The sequence below is a fragment of the Ranitomeya imitator genome, chromosome 4, assembly GCF_032444005.1.
Source record: "Ranitomeya imitator isolate aRanImi1 chromosome 4, aRanImi1.pri, whole genome shotgun sequence".
Taxonomy (NCBI): domain Eukaryota; kingdom Metazoa; phylum Chordata; class Amphibia; order Anura; family Dendrobatidae; genus Ranitomeya; species Ranitomeya imitator.
Genome location: NC_091285.1, coordinates 222,843,639 through 222,861,858, shown reverse-complemented (window position 1 = coordinate 222,861,858; position 18,220 = coordinate 222,843,639). Strand labels below are relative to the sequence as shown.

General features: G+C 46.0%; 1 protein-coding gene across 5 annotated transcripts in view; it reads left to right on the top strand.

Annotated features, from left to right (window-relative positions):
* TMTC3 (transmembrane O-mannosyltransferase targeting cadherins 3) overlaps positions 1–18,220 on the top strand; it is a 114,204-nt gene that overhangs the window by 56,816 nt on the left and 39,168 nt on the right. For all 5 annotated transcript variants that reach the window (XM_069764392.1, XM_069764390.1, XM_069764389.1 and 2 more), the window contains exons 6-8: positions 55–227; positions 1,720–1,972; positions 9,471–9,619. In XM_069764392.1, coding sequence (XP_069620493.1) covers positions 55–227; positions 1,720–1,972; positions 9,471–9,619 — 575 coding nt within the window. The remainder of the gene's footprint in view (positions 1–54; positions 228–1,719; positions 1,973–9,470; positions 9,620–18,220) is intronic.

Sequence of the window (18,220 nt, the reverse complement as noted above, 5' to 3'; positions counted from 1 at the left end):
CTTTGTTTAACCACGAATGTTTGTGCTTATACGTTGTATATGCTCTCTTTGCAGTATACATTACCACTGTTATGGGACACGGCTGTCCAGATACTGTTGGGTAAAGGCAGCATACCATATTCCTTACTTCAGACCTTGCTAAAGCTTGTGGTTTTGATGTTCAGCACTTTGCTGCTGGTTGTCATTCGTGTACAGGTCATCCAGTCGCAGCTTCCTGTCTTCACCAGGTAAGACGTCTGAAGTTCTCACTGGAGCATATTTTAGAGAATGTTCTGTTAGAAGGCTCTCCTTATAAAGAATTATCAACGTAGGAAAGAACAGTTCTGCAACTTTCTAATATACCTTCTACTCCAGCGCTCCTCATTTTCATGCTGTTTTATTTGTCAGTGAATGATGGCCCTTTCATTTACATTCACAGGTTGCTTATTTTTATATAGTTCTCTGTTTAGGGGAGTCTGTCGGCACACAACGATGGTTCAAACCAAGCATGGGTTCTCAATGCACCCTTGGCGTGACCGAGCAGTTCAGCGCACCCTCCCACCTACTTGATTTTTCATGGAAAAGTAGGAGGGAAAATGCACAGAGCTTCCACAGCATGACTCGCATTGTTGCCTGTGCTTGGTTTGAACAGTCATTTTGTGCTGTCAGACTCCCTTTATATAGATTCAGTTGTATCCAATGTATTGTGATCTAAATTATTAGTAATAAAAATAATAAAATTATCGATCAAAGCGCTAACATTATGTTCCAACAGGGCGGATCTGCACTGGATAGTGTACAGTTATTGTTCCCGCTTCATCCTTCTGTTGGTTGAGAAGTTATCATTACAGCGCTGCCTGGCATCCTTCCTGACAGTGTGGCTACCACAGTCCTCTCCGTACTGGGGGCTTTCACAGCTCTGCTTACTATACTGCTAGATTTCTCCTGGTAGCCACACTATCAGTAAGCCAGCCTGGCAGCATGGGAATGCTATTTATCTGCAGTTAAATGACATTCTTTATAATTGCCAGCTGTGTTTAAAAGGGGTTGTACACTTTCCGAAAATCCCTGAAAAGCTGTGCAATACTCAGTCACTAAATCGACCGCTGTGCCTCCACTACTGCACTCCGTGCCTGATCACAGCTGCATTGCCCATGTCACGTGGACAGCACAGCAGCCAATTACTGAGCTGGGTGCATCTGAGCGGGTATTCAGTCTTCGCCGCCATAGCTGCTGAGCTCAGTGATTGGCTGCTGCGTTGTTGACTTGATATCAGTACTGCAGGTGCTATCAAACTGGAAGCATTGACGAAGACTCTGTGTTGGACCCAGGGTGGGTGAGTAAAGCACATTTTATTTTTATAGCTCTCCAGGGGTTTTCTAAAAGGAGACAGTCCCTTTGAACCTTTAGTTCATGATGAGACACAGTGTTGACTACAGGTGCCACAGCGAGGTGCAATAGTGTAAGTATTTTGGTGCCACTAACTGAAGGTGAAGTGGTTAACAGCAGCAAATGGAGCTTTGATATTTGAGGCCGATGTCAGCTGTGTAACACATCTGGCGTCTGTCGGGTATGGTGCAGGCTACACTACTGAGCCCAGTGCATACATCCACACCCTGCAGGTGACACCCATGTACATCTGTCTCCATGACTGCTAAAACGACAAGTTTTTGTGTTCACGTCCATTTCTGTTGCCCAGCTGCTGAACAGTCTGGACGTAATGCATTTCCTCTTTGCTAGGTTTGACAACCCCGCCGCCGTCAGCGTGACACCTGCGAGACAGCTGACCTTCAATTACCTCCTGCCCGTCAATGCCTGGCTCCTGCTAAATCCTTCTGAGCTCTGCTGCGACTGGACCATGGGAACTATTCCGCTAATTGAGAGTTTCATGGATGCCAGGAATTTGGCTACACTGTTATTTTTTTGTTTTCTCGGAAATTTGGTGATCTATAGCGTACGATATTCAGGTGATTCATCCAAAACTGTGCTAATGGTAAGTTTTATATGTATTTTTTCTCTTTTTTTTAAATGATGAATTGAATGTGGGTAAAATTCATAGCTGATTGCTAGTCCTAGCACTTTTTGATAAAACTGGCAGACAGCCGCGAGCCACATACCATGAGCTCGCGAGCCACAGGTTTAGAGTATATGTTCCTGCGGAGCCAGATTACTCCTTTAATTGTAAGTGTGTGTTTTTAATAAAAAAGCAATAATCCACTCACTACCAAATAAAATTCAGTCCAATAACGCGTTCCAATTTTTTTTTTTTTTTTTTTTTTTAGTAAAACACTGTAATTAACCTTTAAATGCAAGCTTGCATACCGATAACTTTTCTCCAGCCTCCAAAATGTATATGTATCCTAAAATGCCACCAATAACATTTGGCAATAGACGACCTCCCACACATATTTGTAAGAAGTTATCGCTTTTCAACTAAAAATTGAGCTTTAATTTCTGAAAAAAAAGCAATTCTGATTTATTTATTTTTTTAATTCATTTTGTCTCTCATAAAAGGGGGACAAAGTATCTAAAACTGCAGCTTGTCATGTAAAAAAATATGCTCTACACAGCTATATAAACTGTACAGAACCACAGAGTAAAGTTATTATTATTATTTATTGTTATAGCGCCATTTATTCCATGGCGCTTTTACATGTGAGGAGGGGTATACATAATAAAAACAACTACAATAATCTTAAACAATACAAGTCACAACTTGTACAGGAGGATAGAGGACCCTGCCCGCGAGGGCTCACAATCTACAAGGGATGGGTGAGAATACAGTAGGTGAGGATAGAGCTGGTCATGCAGCGGTTTGGTCGATCGGTGGTTACTGCAGGTTGTAGGCTTGTCGGAAGAGGTGGGTCTTCAGGTTCTTTTTGAAGGTTTCGATGGTAGGCGAGAGTCTGATGTGTTGTGGTAGAGGGTTCCAGAGTAGGGGTGATACACGAGAGAAATCTTGAATGCGATTGTGGGAAGAGGAGATAAGAGGGGAGTAGAGTAGGAGGTCTTGTGAGGATCGGAGGTTGCGTGTACGTAAGTACCGGGAGACGAGGTCACAGATGCATGTAAAGTTAGCGCCACATGTAAAGCTTAAAAGCAATGGCTGGATCACTGTGTGTGTTTGTTTTTTCCTCTACTTTAAAAAAACTTAGAGGTTGTACAAGTCTACATTAGTTTTTATTACCACAGTTAACAAAAAAAAGGCAGGTAGCTGTAAACTACAGTACTGCTCACCATTATTGGCAACCCTTCATTTTTTTCATAGACTTTACAATATCTTCAGAAATAAATGGAAATGTACCAGTTATATCCTCAAGATTTTTAATTAGTGGTCCAAAGTGATAACAATAATAAAATAATCTTTTACAACTTACATGTTGCAATTTCAAAGGAGAAACAGAAAAAACAGCATGTGCAGCAATAAAGGCGCCCCTAATTAATACTTGGTTGCACACCCTTTGTCATTGATGACAGCCTCCAAACATTTCTTGTAGCCATGTATAAGTTTCTTTCACTTCTCAGCTATTTTTTCCCACTCTTCCTTTGCAGTTTGTTCAAGCTTTTGAATGTTTGCAGGGTTATTTTTCCCAATGGCAGATTCCAGCTCACCTCACTCGCCTAACGCCCAATCCACCGAAGCCCTCATATTCTGTAATACAACTAAAATAAAAAAAACATACACATACCTGTTTGTCGTTCTATCCCACGCCGTAATCCATGTCTGGGATAAACCGTTTTCAACCTGAATGCTGCCTAGATGCGTCCAGGCGGAGAACCACTGTTGAATGAGCTGCTGCAAGCACAGCATCAGTTACTAGCGGTAATGTCATCGAGGTTACTGGCAGTCACTGAGGCTGCATTCCCGGTTGGGCCAATGATCTGTGTTGACCTTGGTGAGAGCACCAATGGCACAGTGAGAAAAAGTCTCATGGTGCAGAGGCAAGTTCACCACCTTTCACCGGGAGAATTTCACTGCGGTGAATATGAACTGCAGTAAACTCGCCTTTGCACCGTTAGACTTTTTCTCACTCAGCTATCGGTGATCTCACTGACGTTACCGCTAGTCACTGAGGCTGCACTCATTTCCCATTGGTTTTCAGCTTGGACGATCGCATCTACCATCAAGGTTGAAAACTGTTTACCCTTCAGACATGGATTACGACATGAGCCAGAACGACGGACAGATGAGGGGATATGGTTGTTTTTTAATTTGTTTTATTACAGGAGACCAGAGATTCAATGGAATTGGCATTAGGTGAGTATAACTGTGTTTTGTTCGTTTAAAAAAAAAAAAAAAAAAAAAGGAAAAACGCATTTAGTCTGATTTCAAATAAAGGACTTTATTCTGGCTGTGTCTTTGTTTACCATACAACTATAAGATTACTAATGGAAATGTGTCTTATAGACTCCTCTCTATTACTAATCTGGGGTCTTGATGTCACCCGACAATACAAAGGTGATATCAACCCCACAAATATTAACCTCACTAGAAACCGCTACAGGGAAAGTGGGAAGAACCGGTAAGGGTATGTGCACACGTTGCAGATTTGCCTGTGGAATTTTCTGCGCAAATTCTGCATCTCTTGGCAGAAAACGCAGGTAAACATCCACGCGTTTTTGATGCAGATTTTCATGCGGATTTGTATGCGTTTTTGTAACCTAAATAAAGATCTATTATTTAACAAAGTGAAAGAATTGTAATGTCATTTCTTGTCCAACTCCTACATTTACATACTCCATTTAAGAATAATGTTTACACACACAGATAGATCGCTCTATCTATTAATATATCTATCTATCTATAGAACTAGCTATCTATAGTACTAGCAATCTCTCTATAGATATATCTATCTATAGATATAACTATCCATCTATTTATAGATATATCTATTGATATATAGATAATACCAAGCCCGATGTTTAGTAATAAACATAATAAAATGGTACATAGAGTTAAAGAAAGACACACACACACACACACAAAATCTGCGTTAGGCCAGGGTCACACTTGCTTGAAACTCGCACGAGTCTCTCGCCTCAGTACCTGGCACTGCCGCCGGCACTTGGAATCGGAGCGTTCAGATGCATAGAAATACATGCAGCCGCTCACTCAGGTCTCGAGTGCCGGTGGCACTGCCGGGTATTGAGGTGTGAGACTCATGCGAGTTTGTCGCAAGTGTGACCCCAGCCTTAAACACAATATCTGTTTAATTTAAAAAAAAAAGAATTAAAAAGAAAATGGCGTGGGCTCCTGTGCAATTTTCTGCCCCAGAAAGGGAAAGCCAGCGACTGGGGTCGATGTTTATAGCCTGAGAAGGGGTTAATATCCGTGGATCTTCCCACGCTATGAACATCAGCCTGCAGCTGTATATTTAGCCTTTACTGGCTTTTAAAATAGGGGGAACCCCCAAAAAAACGATGTGTGGTCCCCCTATGATTAATAGCCAGAAAAGGCTATGCAAACAGCTGTGGGCTGATATTCATAGACTAGGAAGGGACCATGGTTATTGCCCACCCCCACCCCCACCCCCCCGGCTACAAACACCAGCACACAGCCACCCCAGAAATGGCGCATCTCTAAGATGCACCATATCCGTCACTTAGCCTCTCTCTTCCCACTGCCCTGTAGCGATGGCATATGGGGTAATATGGTAATATTTGTGGGGTTGATGTCACCTTTGAATTGTGACATCAAGCCGACTTCGTAATGGAGAGGCGTCAATAAGACACCTATCCATTACTAATCCTATAGATGTTATATAACACACACAGCCATAATAAAGTATTTTAATTAAATAAAACACTACAGTTTGCCATCTTTGTTAGGCCTAATTCCTCGATCTCCTGCAAAAAAAAAATAATAATAATAATAAACCACCACATACTCCCTTGTCCGATGTGGTCCATTTAATAACGAGTGTTCCACGACGATCTCCCCTATAGAGCTGTCATTTCATGAGATGTGAACGCTCTACAGGGCCTCCAGTGACACACTGACAGGAGACAATGATTCAATGAGTTCATGGTCTCACTTTACGATGCGTGAGAATTTTCCCACGCAGCGGTGCCACAAGTGACATTATGAACTCTGCTGAACTCACTGTGGCAGATGGATACAGTGTGGAGGATTATCTCCTGTCATTGTATCACCGCCCGGAGACCCTGGAGAGCGGTCACATCTGTCGATGTGACAGCTGTCCACAGGAGATCATCGTGGGTCACTCATTATTAAATGGATTATGGCAGAACAGGAAGTATACTGTTGGTTTATTTTATTTTTTTTACAGGTGATCTAGGGCGTCCGGGACTAGGTGATTGGTGATTATTTACTGTATATGTTTTGTTTTGTATTTTTTTACACTTGAATACAGTAGCCGGATGATGGGACTACTGACCCATCACTGGGTAGCTGTCACTGTAGCAGGCATAGCAGGATGGGTCTAGTATCTCCCATTGGACGATGCCTGCCTACATACAGACATCCACACAGCCACGCACATCTTTTCCGCACACACACAAGTCTCCACCCACACACACAATCTCCGCCCACACAAAGTCTCCGCCCACACACTCTTCCTCCCGATCTGCAGCGTTTCTCGCATGCAACTCCGCAGCCAAACCACAGATCTTTTTAAACTTGCGGATTTGCCTGACTCAATGGTAGTCAATGGGTGCAGAGATGCTGCAGATCCGCAAAGGAATTGACATGCTGTGGAAAATTGGTATTTTTGGGGGCATACACAGGGAGTCAGGAGCTGACAGACACGTTTGTGGAATGCAGCAATGGGGCAGTTAAAGGTGGTGGCATTTGTTCATGGGCTAAAAAACTGGTGACAGGTTCCCTTTAAATAATAAAAAATACAGCCTGAGGACCCCTCTATTCTTTATATCCAGCCTTGCTGACAGCTGAGGGTTGCAGTCCCCAGCTGTCAGTTTTGCCTGGCTGTTTATCAAAAATATTATTTATATCGCATGCATCGGCTGATGAATACTCCCATTAGCCGCTCCTCCTCTCACTGTTATTAGCGACAGCAGGCATTGGCTGATGGCAGCAGTAGTCCCATCAGCGGACATCAGTGACCGGAGGTAAACTATATATCTCCGATCACAACTGTGGGCTCACGCTGTCATCTGACAGCATGGGAACCGCGACTGTCTGACTGGCGGTGATGATTTTTTACCACCGATCAGAAGCCGTGTTTGCCGCACTGTCACGCACATGACAGTGCAACAAACACACGGTGTTCAGGGGGGACGAACCCGAACAGTAAGTGTTTGGGTCGAACACTGATCTTTACTGTTCGGGTTCGTCCATCTCTACCCATAAAGCTCTGCTTTGTTTATTGTGGTATTTGTTGAAACCATAACCCCAAACTGTATCAGGTTGGCCTTTGGATGTTTGACATGGCATTTTTTTCCACCATTCGCACCAACCTTTGAAGACATTTCTTGTCAATTTTCCTTTCCCCTACGTCTAAGGAGGTTCTTGACAATTCCATGCTTGGCAAACTTCTTAACATTGCTCGCTGTTGAAACTGGGATACCAACGTCTTTGGAGATGGCCAAGAAAGACTTGTGAAAGTCTTGTGTTTGCTAATAATAGCAGTTCTGATGTCCTCCACTCCTTGGTCTTCACCATTATAACAAAGGAACAAGGCCTACCATGTGTGCTTTTTTTTTTTTTTTTTTAAACACTCAAGTCATCATTCATTGGCTAATTCATGTCACATGAGCACCGACAATCACAGGTGATTCTCATTTGTGATTTACCATGGGTGAGTCCAAATGTGTTTCCATACTAATTTAATGTAAAGGGTGCCAATACCAGTGTCACAGCAAGCTTTAGGTGTTTTGATCTTTCCCTCCTGTTGTTTTTCTTTTAAATTATTGTTTATCATTTGCTGTTTTGTATTTAACACGAGTGATCTATACCAAAAAAAATGTTTCATGTGATTAATTTTTTTCAGGAGATATGAAACATTATATACTTGTGGGTGCCAAAAATGATGAGCAGGACTGTACCTGCCTGTTCTTCCTAGGGCAGATCTTCGCCGGCACAGAATGGTCACTGACCGCTCCTGCCGGCGATTCTGCAGCTTCCACCGACGTCGCATCAACAGAGCAACAACCTCTGACAGGGTGTGACAACGTATGTCATAACTACTGGAAACCAGCTGTCAATCAGTATGATGTTGGCAGTCACCACCTGTCAACAGAGCAGCGAGGAAGAACAACGGCTCTGTTGATGTGAAGCAGTTAAATCGAAGGTAAGGACAGTTAGTGACAGCTCTGAGTCGGTGCCGGATTGAACAGGCAGGTAGTTGCTAACCAGTTGGCAACCGCCTGCCTGTTAGTGTTTGGCTCATAAGAAAAAAAGTTATAGCTTAGTCCATTTCCACCAGACATCATTGCTGCAGCCAATCACTCAGCTCAGCAGCTTGTCCAATATCCATGAGCAGAGTCAGTGCTTGGCTGCATCAGTGATGTGTAGTGTAGTGGAGAGAGTGCGCTGGACCCAAGGAGAGTGAATACCTACTTTTTGTTACGGTATTTTACGTGTATAAAAGTTTGTGCAGTATTGTTTTCTTAAAGTAGTATACCCCTGTAAGGTGTTAATAACTAAAAGAGGTTGTATGCTACTATGAGGCATCGAATTGTTGAATCAAGGGTTCTCCATTAGTGGGAACCCTTTTTAATAAAATTTGTCCGCATATCGCTATTTTTAAAGGGAATCTGTGAGCTGTCCTTTGCTATGTAATCTGAAGATCGCCTGCTGTAAAGGTTAAAGCACAGATTTCAGTGATACCTCTGTTATCAAGCTCTGTGGTTTATTTGCTTGCAATGATTGTTTAAGAACCAAGAGCTTATCATTGCTGGGACATAGCAGTTCGGACATGTTAGTGTGACACGCCCCTCCTGTGATAAGCAGCTCACTGTCTATGGACACTGTATACACAGAGCCTGGTGTGGGCGGGGCTAGCTTCCTCAGCTCTGCTCTATTGCTAAATCTAAAAGCCCTGATTGTGTCAGAACGGCTGCACTCAGTAAACTAAGTGATACATCGCTGGATTCGGCTTCTCTTTGCCTATACCAGGCTGCTCTCAGATGAGGTAGCTAAAACCTGCTAACAGATTCTCTTTAAGCAGGTTAATTTCTGCTATAATCTGTGCTGAACCTATTCATAGTTGTATTGTAAACCCCCTTTATTTAGCGTGGCAATACCTAGGAAAAAGTTCCAGAATGATACGGTATGTTTTGAGTAGGTGCAGCTTTCTCGCTATTTCCCATATTTTGTTTTCTTCCTCATTAAGCACCTTTTATTGTCCTTTTTAAGTCAGTCCAGAGGTGTCAAAATCCAGTGTGGGGAAATGGCTTTCCATGAGGTTACTTGTGCTGGTGTTGCCAGTTCCTGTAATTTGTTAGGTCTGGTTTTATCATTTTCTGTAAGCGAGACTCCACCGTTTCATGTTCTTCTCCATTTCTCTCAGGGCCTGTGCCTAATGGTGCTGCCTTTTATTCCTGCCTCCAACCTTTTCTTCCCTGTTGGATTTGTGGTCGCAGAGAGAGTATTATATGTACCTAGCATGGGATTCTGCATCCTTGTAGCTCATGGCTGGAAGAAATTATCAAGTAAAAGGTAAGACATTTCAGAAAATGTCATTCTGTGACCCCACAGTTGTGTCATTGTTTCCACCTTTTTAAGTGTTTGGGGGGGGGAGGGTTTAACTATGCTCTCTGCTCCATTACTTTGTCCTACGTATGGATTTTCGACCCTCACATATATTGTTGTATTGTCTGAGAATAATATGTATGTTTTCCTCTACAAATTTGTAGGTCTTCTTAAGCTGAAACACATGTATTTTCTATTGTCCCCATTTGGCTTGTAACTTTTATAGCTTTTCAAATGGAAGAGCCTTATTTATTGATGTGCTTAGTGAGAGTGCCATACGTCCCTGAAAATTGATATATTTTTATTTTTTATAGATAGCAGCCAAGATAAGGCGCTCCAGCCCTTTTCTTTATTGGGAATACAAGAATTCTTACCATTAATTAAAATGCTGGCGCGCCTTATAGTGACCCCTGATAATTTATCTGGAAATGAATAGAGTTGGCATCATCAATCCCCTTGTCGATAATTCTATGATCACTGGATGAGTCTGAAAGTGAGAGAATTTCCAAAAGCTGGCCCCTTAGTCTCCTTCAGATCTTGTGCCAAGTTATGATGGTTATGTCACAGACACACGGTGTGGATTTTGTGTATGGAGCACCTAAGCTAAATTCATGAGATTTTCACAGTCTTATCTACGTGTTGCGGATATTTCTGCACAGAAATTTATCCGTTGAGTGCATTTTAAAATCCGCAGCGTGCAATTTCCTTTATGCAGACTTCACCCTTAATGCATAGGGTTTAATCTTCAACAACATGCAAACATGTGGGTTTTGATGCAGGAATCCACTACTTATTCAGGTACCTCAACTTTTTCATGGAGTCTTTACCATATAAGACTATGTTCTCATGAGCAGGGCTGTGGAGTCGGTAAGCCAAACCTCTGATTCCTACGCCTCAATTTCCATGACTGCGACTCCACCAAAATGGGCTCCGACTTGGACTCCACAACTCCGACTCAACAACCCTGACAGGGCTGTGGAGTCGGTAAGCCAAACCTCCGATTCCGACGACTCCATTTCCATGACTCCGACTCCACCAAAATGGGCTCCGACTTCGACTCCACTACTCTGACTCAACAACCCTAACAGGGCTGTGGAGTCGGTAAGCCAAACCTCCCGATTCCGACGACTCCATTTCCATGACTCCGACTCCACCAAAATGGGCTCCGACTTCAACTCCACAACTCCGACTCAACAACCCTGACAGGGCTGTGGAGTCGGTAAGCCAAACCTCCGATTCCGACGACGCCATTTCCATGACTCCGACTCCACCAAAATGGGCTCCGACTTCGACTCCACAACTCCGACTCAACAACCCTGACAGGGCTGTGGAGTCGGTAAGCCAAACCTCCGATTCCGACAACTCCATTTCCATGACTCCGACTCCACCAAAATGGGCTCTGACTTGGATTCAACAACTCCGACTCAACAACCCTGACAGGGCTGTGGAGTCGGTAAGCCAAACCTCCGATTCCGACGACTCCATTTCCATGACTACGACTTCACCAAAATGGGCTCCGGCTTGGACTCCATGACTCTGATTCCACAGCCCTGACAGGGCTATGGAGTCTGTAAGCCAAACCTCCGACTCCTCAAATTCCATGACACTGACTCCGGCTCCACCAAAATGGGCTATGACTCCAACTCCACAGCCCTGCATGAGACATAACAACTATAGACCTCCAACAACAATATCCACAGTGGCATTTACATCTGCGTATATCGTTACACATTTCACTCTTTTCATTGCAAAAATGCTTGCTTGTCAGGTGAGATGATTTTCTAAGCATGCTTAAAAGTCATCGTTCTCGGCAGCACATCGTCCTGAGTATTTGGATTATGTGCCGTCAATAACATGACATTATATCCACACTGAACAGGCCATTAAACGACTGTCTAAATGGTCTCTTACCCTAAAAGAGGAAATGTGCAAATAATTGAACATTTCTCTAGTGAATCAGCACAACGGGCAGTGTCCTCGCATGGGCAGAAATGACTGCTCCATTTTCACAGTAAAGCAATCTGGATTCTGTCTCCTGTGGGTCGTATATACTATATACACATGGCGCTTATGTCCCAGATCCATGGCTGTATGTGGGATGGGGTCTGCATGTAGCAATGTAAGGAAGCGTGACTGAGCAGCTCGTTGCATGACTGTGGTTACTTAGTGAATTAATGATAGATTTATATTGAGAAATTACCGGTCAGCGGGTGAAAAGGCTGAAATGTCTTCATTATAGCCAGGACGCTCTGTCTTGTCCCGGCCAGCTGTCTTCCAAGGAGCTCCAAATTCAATTTGTAGAGTTTTCTATATAGAACTTTCTAATGCTAATTAATATAAATCAGTTATTGTAATGTAATCTGCTCAGAAGAACAATATTACATCCTGTCTGTTTTGTATCATTACTATATAGATAGCATAAACTAATTTCCTATTTTGATTAAAAATTAATCAGGCAGAACCGAGAACAATAGACTGAGCAATGCATTTACACACTCCAGCCAGCAGCGCCTGCCGCCCCAGTCCTCCTGCTAAATGCTATGGTTCACCACTTACATGAATATTATTTCATCGGTTTCCTGTGTCCATCCTTTCTGCTGGAAACCGGTGTTTAAACTTTCAGAACACTTTGGTGATGAGCTCATTAAGCTTCATTTCTGATGCATTTTCTGTTATACGTTTTTATGTTAATTATTGAAGTCCGTTATGTGCAAAGTTTTGAAACCATGCAAAAAGTTTTCTGTGGAAAATATAATGATTTCTTGGTATGTGCTGTCTCACCGGTCAGGGTTTGTCAATCTTCAGCATCTTTCAGACGTCAGTGTGTCCGGTACTTTGTGGTGACAGTTTTCACACTGACACACATAGACCCATTCAAGTGCACATGTCAGTGTGTCCGTGGGCAAAACACGCTGACATGTCTGTTTATTAACAGCATAGCCCCAAAACGTCCTGCACGCATGTGGAGCGCCCCCAGACGCAGGGCCGCGGAGTACTCGGTACCGGTCCTCTCTGTCTCGGTCCTGGGGTTGTCACGGTGGCTGGACCCGGTCCGTGACCCTGCTAAGGGGCGTCCAATGAAAGGTGATGCAAGTTTGTCAAGGTTTTCGTGACGCCACCTGTGGTATTCGGTCAGGGTGACCGACGCTGCTTGGGGCCCACTGGGGTGGTGTTATGGCAGCTAGATGGTATACCTTCCCACAGGTGAAGTGCTTCCCCAGGGCTTCCCAGTAGTGTAGGTGGTGATGATGTGAGGCGCGGTTAATAACGAGGACACAGGGTTGCAGTCTCTTTACCTTTTACTGAAGGCTTCGGGATCCGCAATCCAGAGCACTGTTAAAGGGAACCTGTCACCCCGTTTTTTGAGATTGAGCTATAAATACTGTTAAATAGGGCCTGCGCTGTGTGTTCCTATAGTGTATGTAGTGTACCCCGATTCCCCACCTATGCTGAGAAATAACTTACCAAAGTCGCCGTTTTCGCCTGTCAATCAGGCTGGTCAGGTCGGGAGGGCGTGGTGACATCGCTGGTTCTTCCTCAGCTTTACGTTGGTGGCGTAGTGGCGAATAAGCAGCGCGCGATCTGCGCTGTCATCCCTTTCGTCGGTAGGGGCGGCCATCTTCCTGGGGCCGCGCGTGCGCAGATCGAGTGCTCTGCTGCACGGGGCTTCAGGAAAATGGCCGCGGGATGCCGCGCGTGCGCATTATAGATCGCGGCGGCCATTTTCCCAAAGCCGAGTTTGTACACTACATACACTATAGGAACACACAGCGCAGGCCCTATTTAACAGTATTTATAGCTCAATCTCAAAAAACGGGGTGACAGGTTCCCTTTAACAGGGCTGGCTGAGACCGGCCGGTCCGAAGGCACATCCAGAGTTCCCTTTGCAGGTGGAAGTCGTTGCCTACCGACTAGCGCCTGTGTGTTGTAGTCCTTCCCTGCTGAGCACCATGGGATAGTCCTCACAACTCTCATATCAGTTCTTTCTCCGTCCCCCAAGTTTATCTGGCTAGGACACACCCGTATGACGGGTAGGCTCGGAGCTATTCTGGGACCCTAGAGACGCCCCTCTCAACGTTTGCCCCCTATGTCTGCTTAGGTGATTTAAGGTAGACAGCCAACCTGTAATCAACTGTCCTGCCGCTGTCTGAAGTAATGCTTGGAGTCAGTTACTTCCTCGGTGTTCCGGCCACCAGCTACGCGCCTCAGTAGGATGTTGCCGTTCTCGGGGCACGACTCCTACTGGTTCTATCTCCTTGTGCTGTGATCTCGTTTCTCACTTCTCCACAATATACTTCGCTTCGTGTCCCTTCTTAGGATGCCGCCGCAAGGTGGTGCAGGTGCGGCTCCGTCACGTTCTGTCCTTTCTGCTAGGTACCTGCCAGGAACCCACCCCTGACAGGTCCTCCCTAGAGCTCTCCCAGGCTGCTTTCTCACAAACTTCCTATCCAACCCCCAGTTTTACCAGAGTGTGAGGAGTGGCCTAATTCATCGTGTCTTTTGCTCCCCCTGGTGGCCGGAGTGTGAAGTGTAATGTGTGACTGTGATACCTGGTCAGGTGAACTCCTTTAGTGCAATCAGACATAACATCACTCTCCTTAGTGGCAGAGCGACATTACTGCAATGACCAGGACTCTGGGGCGCTGCACTCCCCCCCCGGTTAAATCCAGTACTCCCGGACTGGGAAAAGAACAACAACAATAGATGTTAGAAAAAGACATACAACATTTTGAAATGCTTTGAACAATGTAAATATTATAATGCTTCCCTTTATGGGAGGTGAGGTCACTTGAACGTTACAAACAGAAACATGTTGAAATCTTTTAAATAACATTCTAATCTACTGACTATAAATAGTTTCTCTTACCCAGCCGGGTATTCTTCTAAGTGCAAATTTTTGAACAATAATTTAACTTCTCCTTTAAGGGCGTATAAGCTAAACCCACTAAAGGCTGACTATAAAACTCTATGGTACAAAGGTAACCTTTTTCTTCGACTTCACATATGCAGGACCGCTTAACCACTTGTCTGGACCTACTGCGTCTCTCCTTCTCGGTTCACAACATGAGACCTATCAACCATCTCTCAATGGCTTTCAGGAGGACTCACTAACCCTAAACGGGTTTAGGCAGCAAAAGAGCAGGAAACAAACAGTTAACTATTTACATTTGTCGGGGTTTCGAGGTTTATTCTCGCGACGGTAGGTTGCAAGGCATCAGTTGGTAGCGAACACTTCCTGGCCTGGAAAGATCTGTGTTCGACTTCTCATCCGATGCGGTATCAATGTCACTAATCGTTTTTTCAGGTATAATCTGGGTTCGAATGTCAATTTTGGTAGTAGGTTCAGTAGCGGCAATAATGCCCACTGTGGTAGTAGTATTAGGATTTGTCAGTTCAGAGTTAGTCTTAGTCATGGCACCAGGTGGAGCTGCTACGGGGCCCACCAGTAGGTCTTCTGTCACTGGGGCAGGGTCGGCGTCCTTACCTGCCACCACGGTGTCCTGGGGGTCGGCCGACTCCGTCTCCGCTGGGATCTGGAACGCTGACTGCGGGGCCTTGCGCTGTGGCGTTGTCATCTCTGTTTGCAATATCTCGCTTTCCGGCAGGGCCTTGCTTTCTGGCTTCGGAGCGCTGGAACTTCTTGCTCCGGACCAGACGAGGCTGCCGACAGACGTCTGGTGAGGCCCCCGGTAACTGTCTCCTTCCACCCGGCCTCAGTGCTCAGCTGCGTCCGCCGGAGTTGATCGCTGAGCTCGTCCACTCCGGCCTGCAGGAAGTCGGGGCCAACAGGTGACGCTCGGCCGCGGTATCTCTCTGGGTAGCTGGGGAAGTCCTCTGCTCCGACCCCACGCTCCGATTCCGGTCTGCTGGCCATGGCGTCTCCCACGTGGCTCACTTCTTCCCCCTCGTCCTTTTCCCGCTCTCTCCTCCGTGGGCGGTTTCGTTTTCTTTGTCTCCGCCCGCCATTGAGGAGCAGGAGGCGGATCTCGGCTGCTGACGGACACATCCTCAAGGTACAGAAATATTTAGACTGGGCGGCCATTGCTCTTCGCACTTCTCAGTTCGTTCACGCTCACAACTCCACGCCCTTCTTCTTCTCCTGCGCTCCTCGTGGCGCTGTAATGGCGGCAGTTTTGGCGGGAATCTTGGCGGCAAATAGCAATACACAGTCTTTGCAATAAATCACAGTTCAAGCACAATTCCAACACAGTTCTAAGGCACACATGACCCGATTCTTCAGGCTTAAGTACATCCTGTTCGTGACGCCAAGTAGGAGCTCCCCCAGACGCAGGGCCGCGGAGTACTCGGTACCGGACCTCTCTGGCTCGGTCCTGGGGTTGTCACGGTGGCTAGACCCGGTCCGTGACCCTGCTAAGGGGCGTCCAATGAAAGGTGATGCAAGTTTGTCAAGGTTTCGTGACACCACCTGTGGTATTCGGTCAGGGTGACCGACGCTGCTTGGGGCCCACTGGGGTGGTGATATGGCAGCTAGATGGTATACCTTCCCACAGGTGAAGTGCTTCCCCAGGGCTTCCCAGTAGTGTAGGTGGTGATGATGTGAGGCGTGGTTAATAACAAGGACACAGGGTTGCAGTCTCTTTACCTTTTACTGAAGGCTTCGGGATCCGCAATCCAGAGCACTGTTAACAGGGCTGGCTGAGACCGGCCGGTCCGAAGGCACATCCAGAGTTCCCTTTGCAGGTGGAAATCGTTGCCTACCAACTAGCGCTTGTGTGTTGTAGTCCTTCCCTGCTGAGCACCACGGGATAGTCCTCACAACTCTCGTATCAGTTCTTTCTCTTCTCCGTCCCCCAAGTTTATCTGGCTAGGACACACCCGTATGACGGGTAGGCTCGGCACTATTCTGGGACCCTAGAGACGCCCCTCTCCACGTTTGCCCCCTATGTCTGCTTAGGTGATTTAAGGTAGACAGCCAACCTGTGATCAACTGTCCTGCCGCTGTCTGAAGTAATGCTTGGAGTCCGGCCACCGGCTACGCGCCTCAGTAGGATGTTGCCGTTCTCGGGGCACGACTCCTACTGGTTCTATCTCCTTGTGCTGTGATCTCGTTTCACACTTCGCCACAATATACTTCGCTTCGTGTCCCTTCTTAGGATGCCGCCGCAAGGCGGTGCAGGCGCGGCTCCGTCACATTCTGTCCTTTCTGCTAGGTACCTGCCAGGAACCCACCCCTGACAGGTCCTCCCTAGAGCTCCCCCAGGCTGCTTTCTCACTAACTTCCTATCCAACCCCCAGTTTTACCAGAGCGTGAGGAGTGGCCTAATACATAGTGCCTTTCGCTCCCCCTGGTGGCCGGAGTGTGAAGTGTAATGTGTGACTGTGATACCTGGTCAGGTGAACTCCTTTAGTGCAATCAGACATAACATCACTCCCCTTAGTGGCAGAGCGACATTACTGCAATGACCAGGACTCTGGGGCGCTGCACATGCATATGGATGACACACACGGATCCGTGTGAGACGTACCAGCACCTGAGAAGCAGCGGTACAGTTAGCGCTGATCCCCGGTGCCGGGTGCTGATCACTGCTCTCATCATTTGCCGCTGCTCTGCCGGCGATCAGCATGAGCACTTGAGAATGATAAGCGTTATATTCAACTGATAGCGACAGCAGGCAGCGGCTGATGGGAGCCTCAGAAATACATACCTCATCCTCCTTTCTGTGGGGCTGCATTCAGGGATCTTCTGCGCAGGCATCGGCGAGTCACTGTGACCTGTGTGCACCCGCTGATGAGGTGCTCTCCCCACTTCCTCCCTGCACAGGCATCGCTAGGAACCATGTGTACATGGCGATGACTATGTAGGGAGAGCACCTTATTGGCGCGCACACCGGAGGTCACTGGAGCAGAAGTCGCCTGCGCAGAAGATCCCGGAGTGTAGTGACCATAGAAAGGAGGATGAGGTATGTATTTCTGAGGAAGTGCAGGATTCCGGGCCGTAACTGACGCTGATGGGAGGGGAGTTGAATTACAATGAAGACAGGAGGCAGGGATTTCTATAACCTTTCTCAGCAACAAGACCATTAATATGAGGCATACAGGTAGGACTTATGTACCATTTCTATTACCTGTATGCCCATATTAATAGGTCATATATGTCCCGTGGGTGACAGATTCCCTTTAAAGAAATTAACTTGCATTCTCCTCCATATTGTCATCTCAGTCCCAACCCCTTCCAAGCAGCAGGATTAGTCTATTACTGGCTCTCATCTGGTCTTCTAGTTCTTTAACTTTGGGATCCATTCATTAGTGTTTACGCCAGTTTTCTGTAGTATAGCATAAAATAATGGCAAAAATATTGCTCAACATGAAGTTTTCATTTAAGTCCTGACCGGCTCCATATAGTGAGTAGAGCATGGGCGGGATGCCGGTGTCAGCGCCTATCCACCTACTCTATCATATGGTTATGCTACTTTAGTGGGGTATGTCTGTCCCTGGCTGAGTAACGTTTCTGGCGAGTCACATGAAGCCACATGCCCGAGAAGATGTGCTAAATTTATGGAAGGCAATCTGTCGCCAGGTTTTTGCTACCTCATCTGAGTAGCAGAA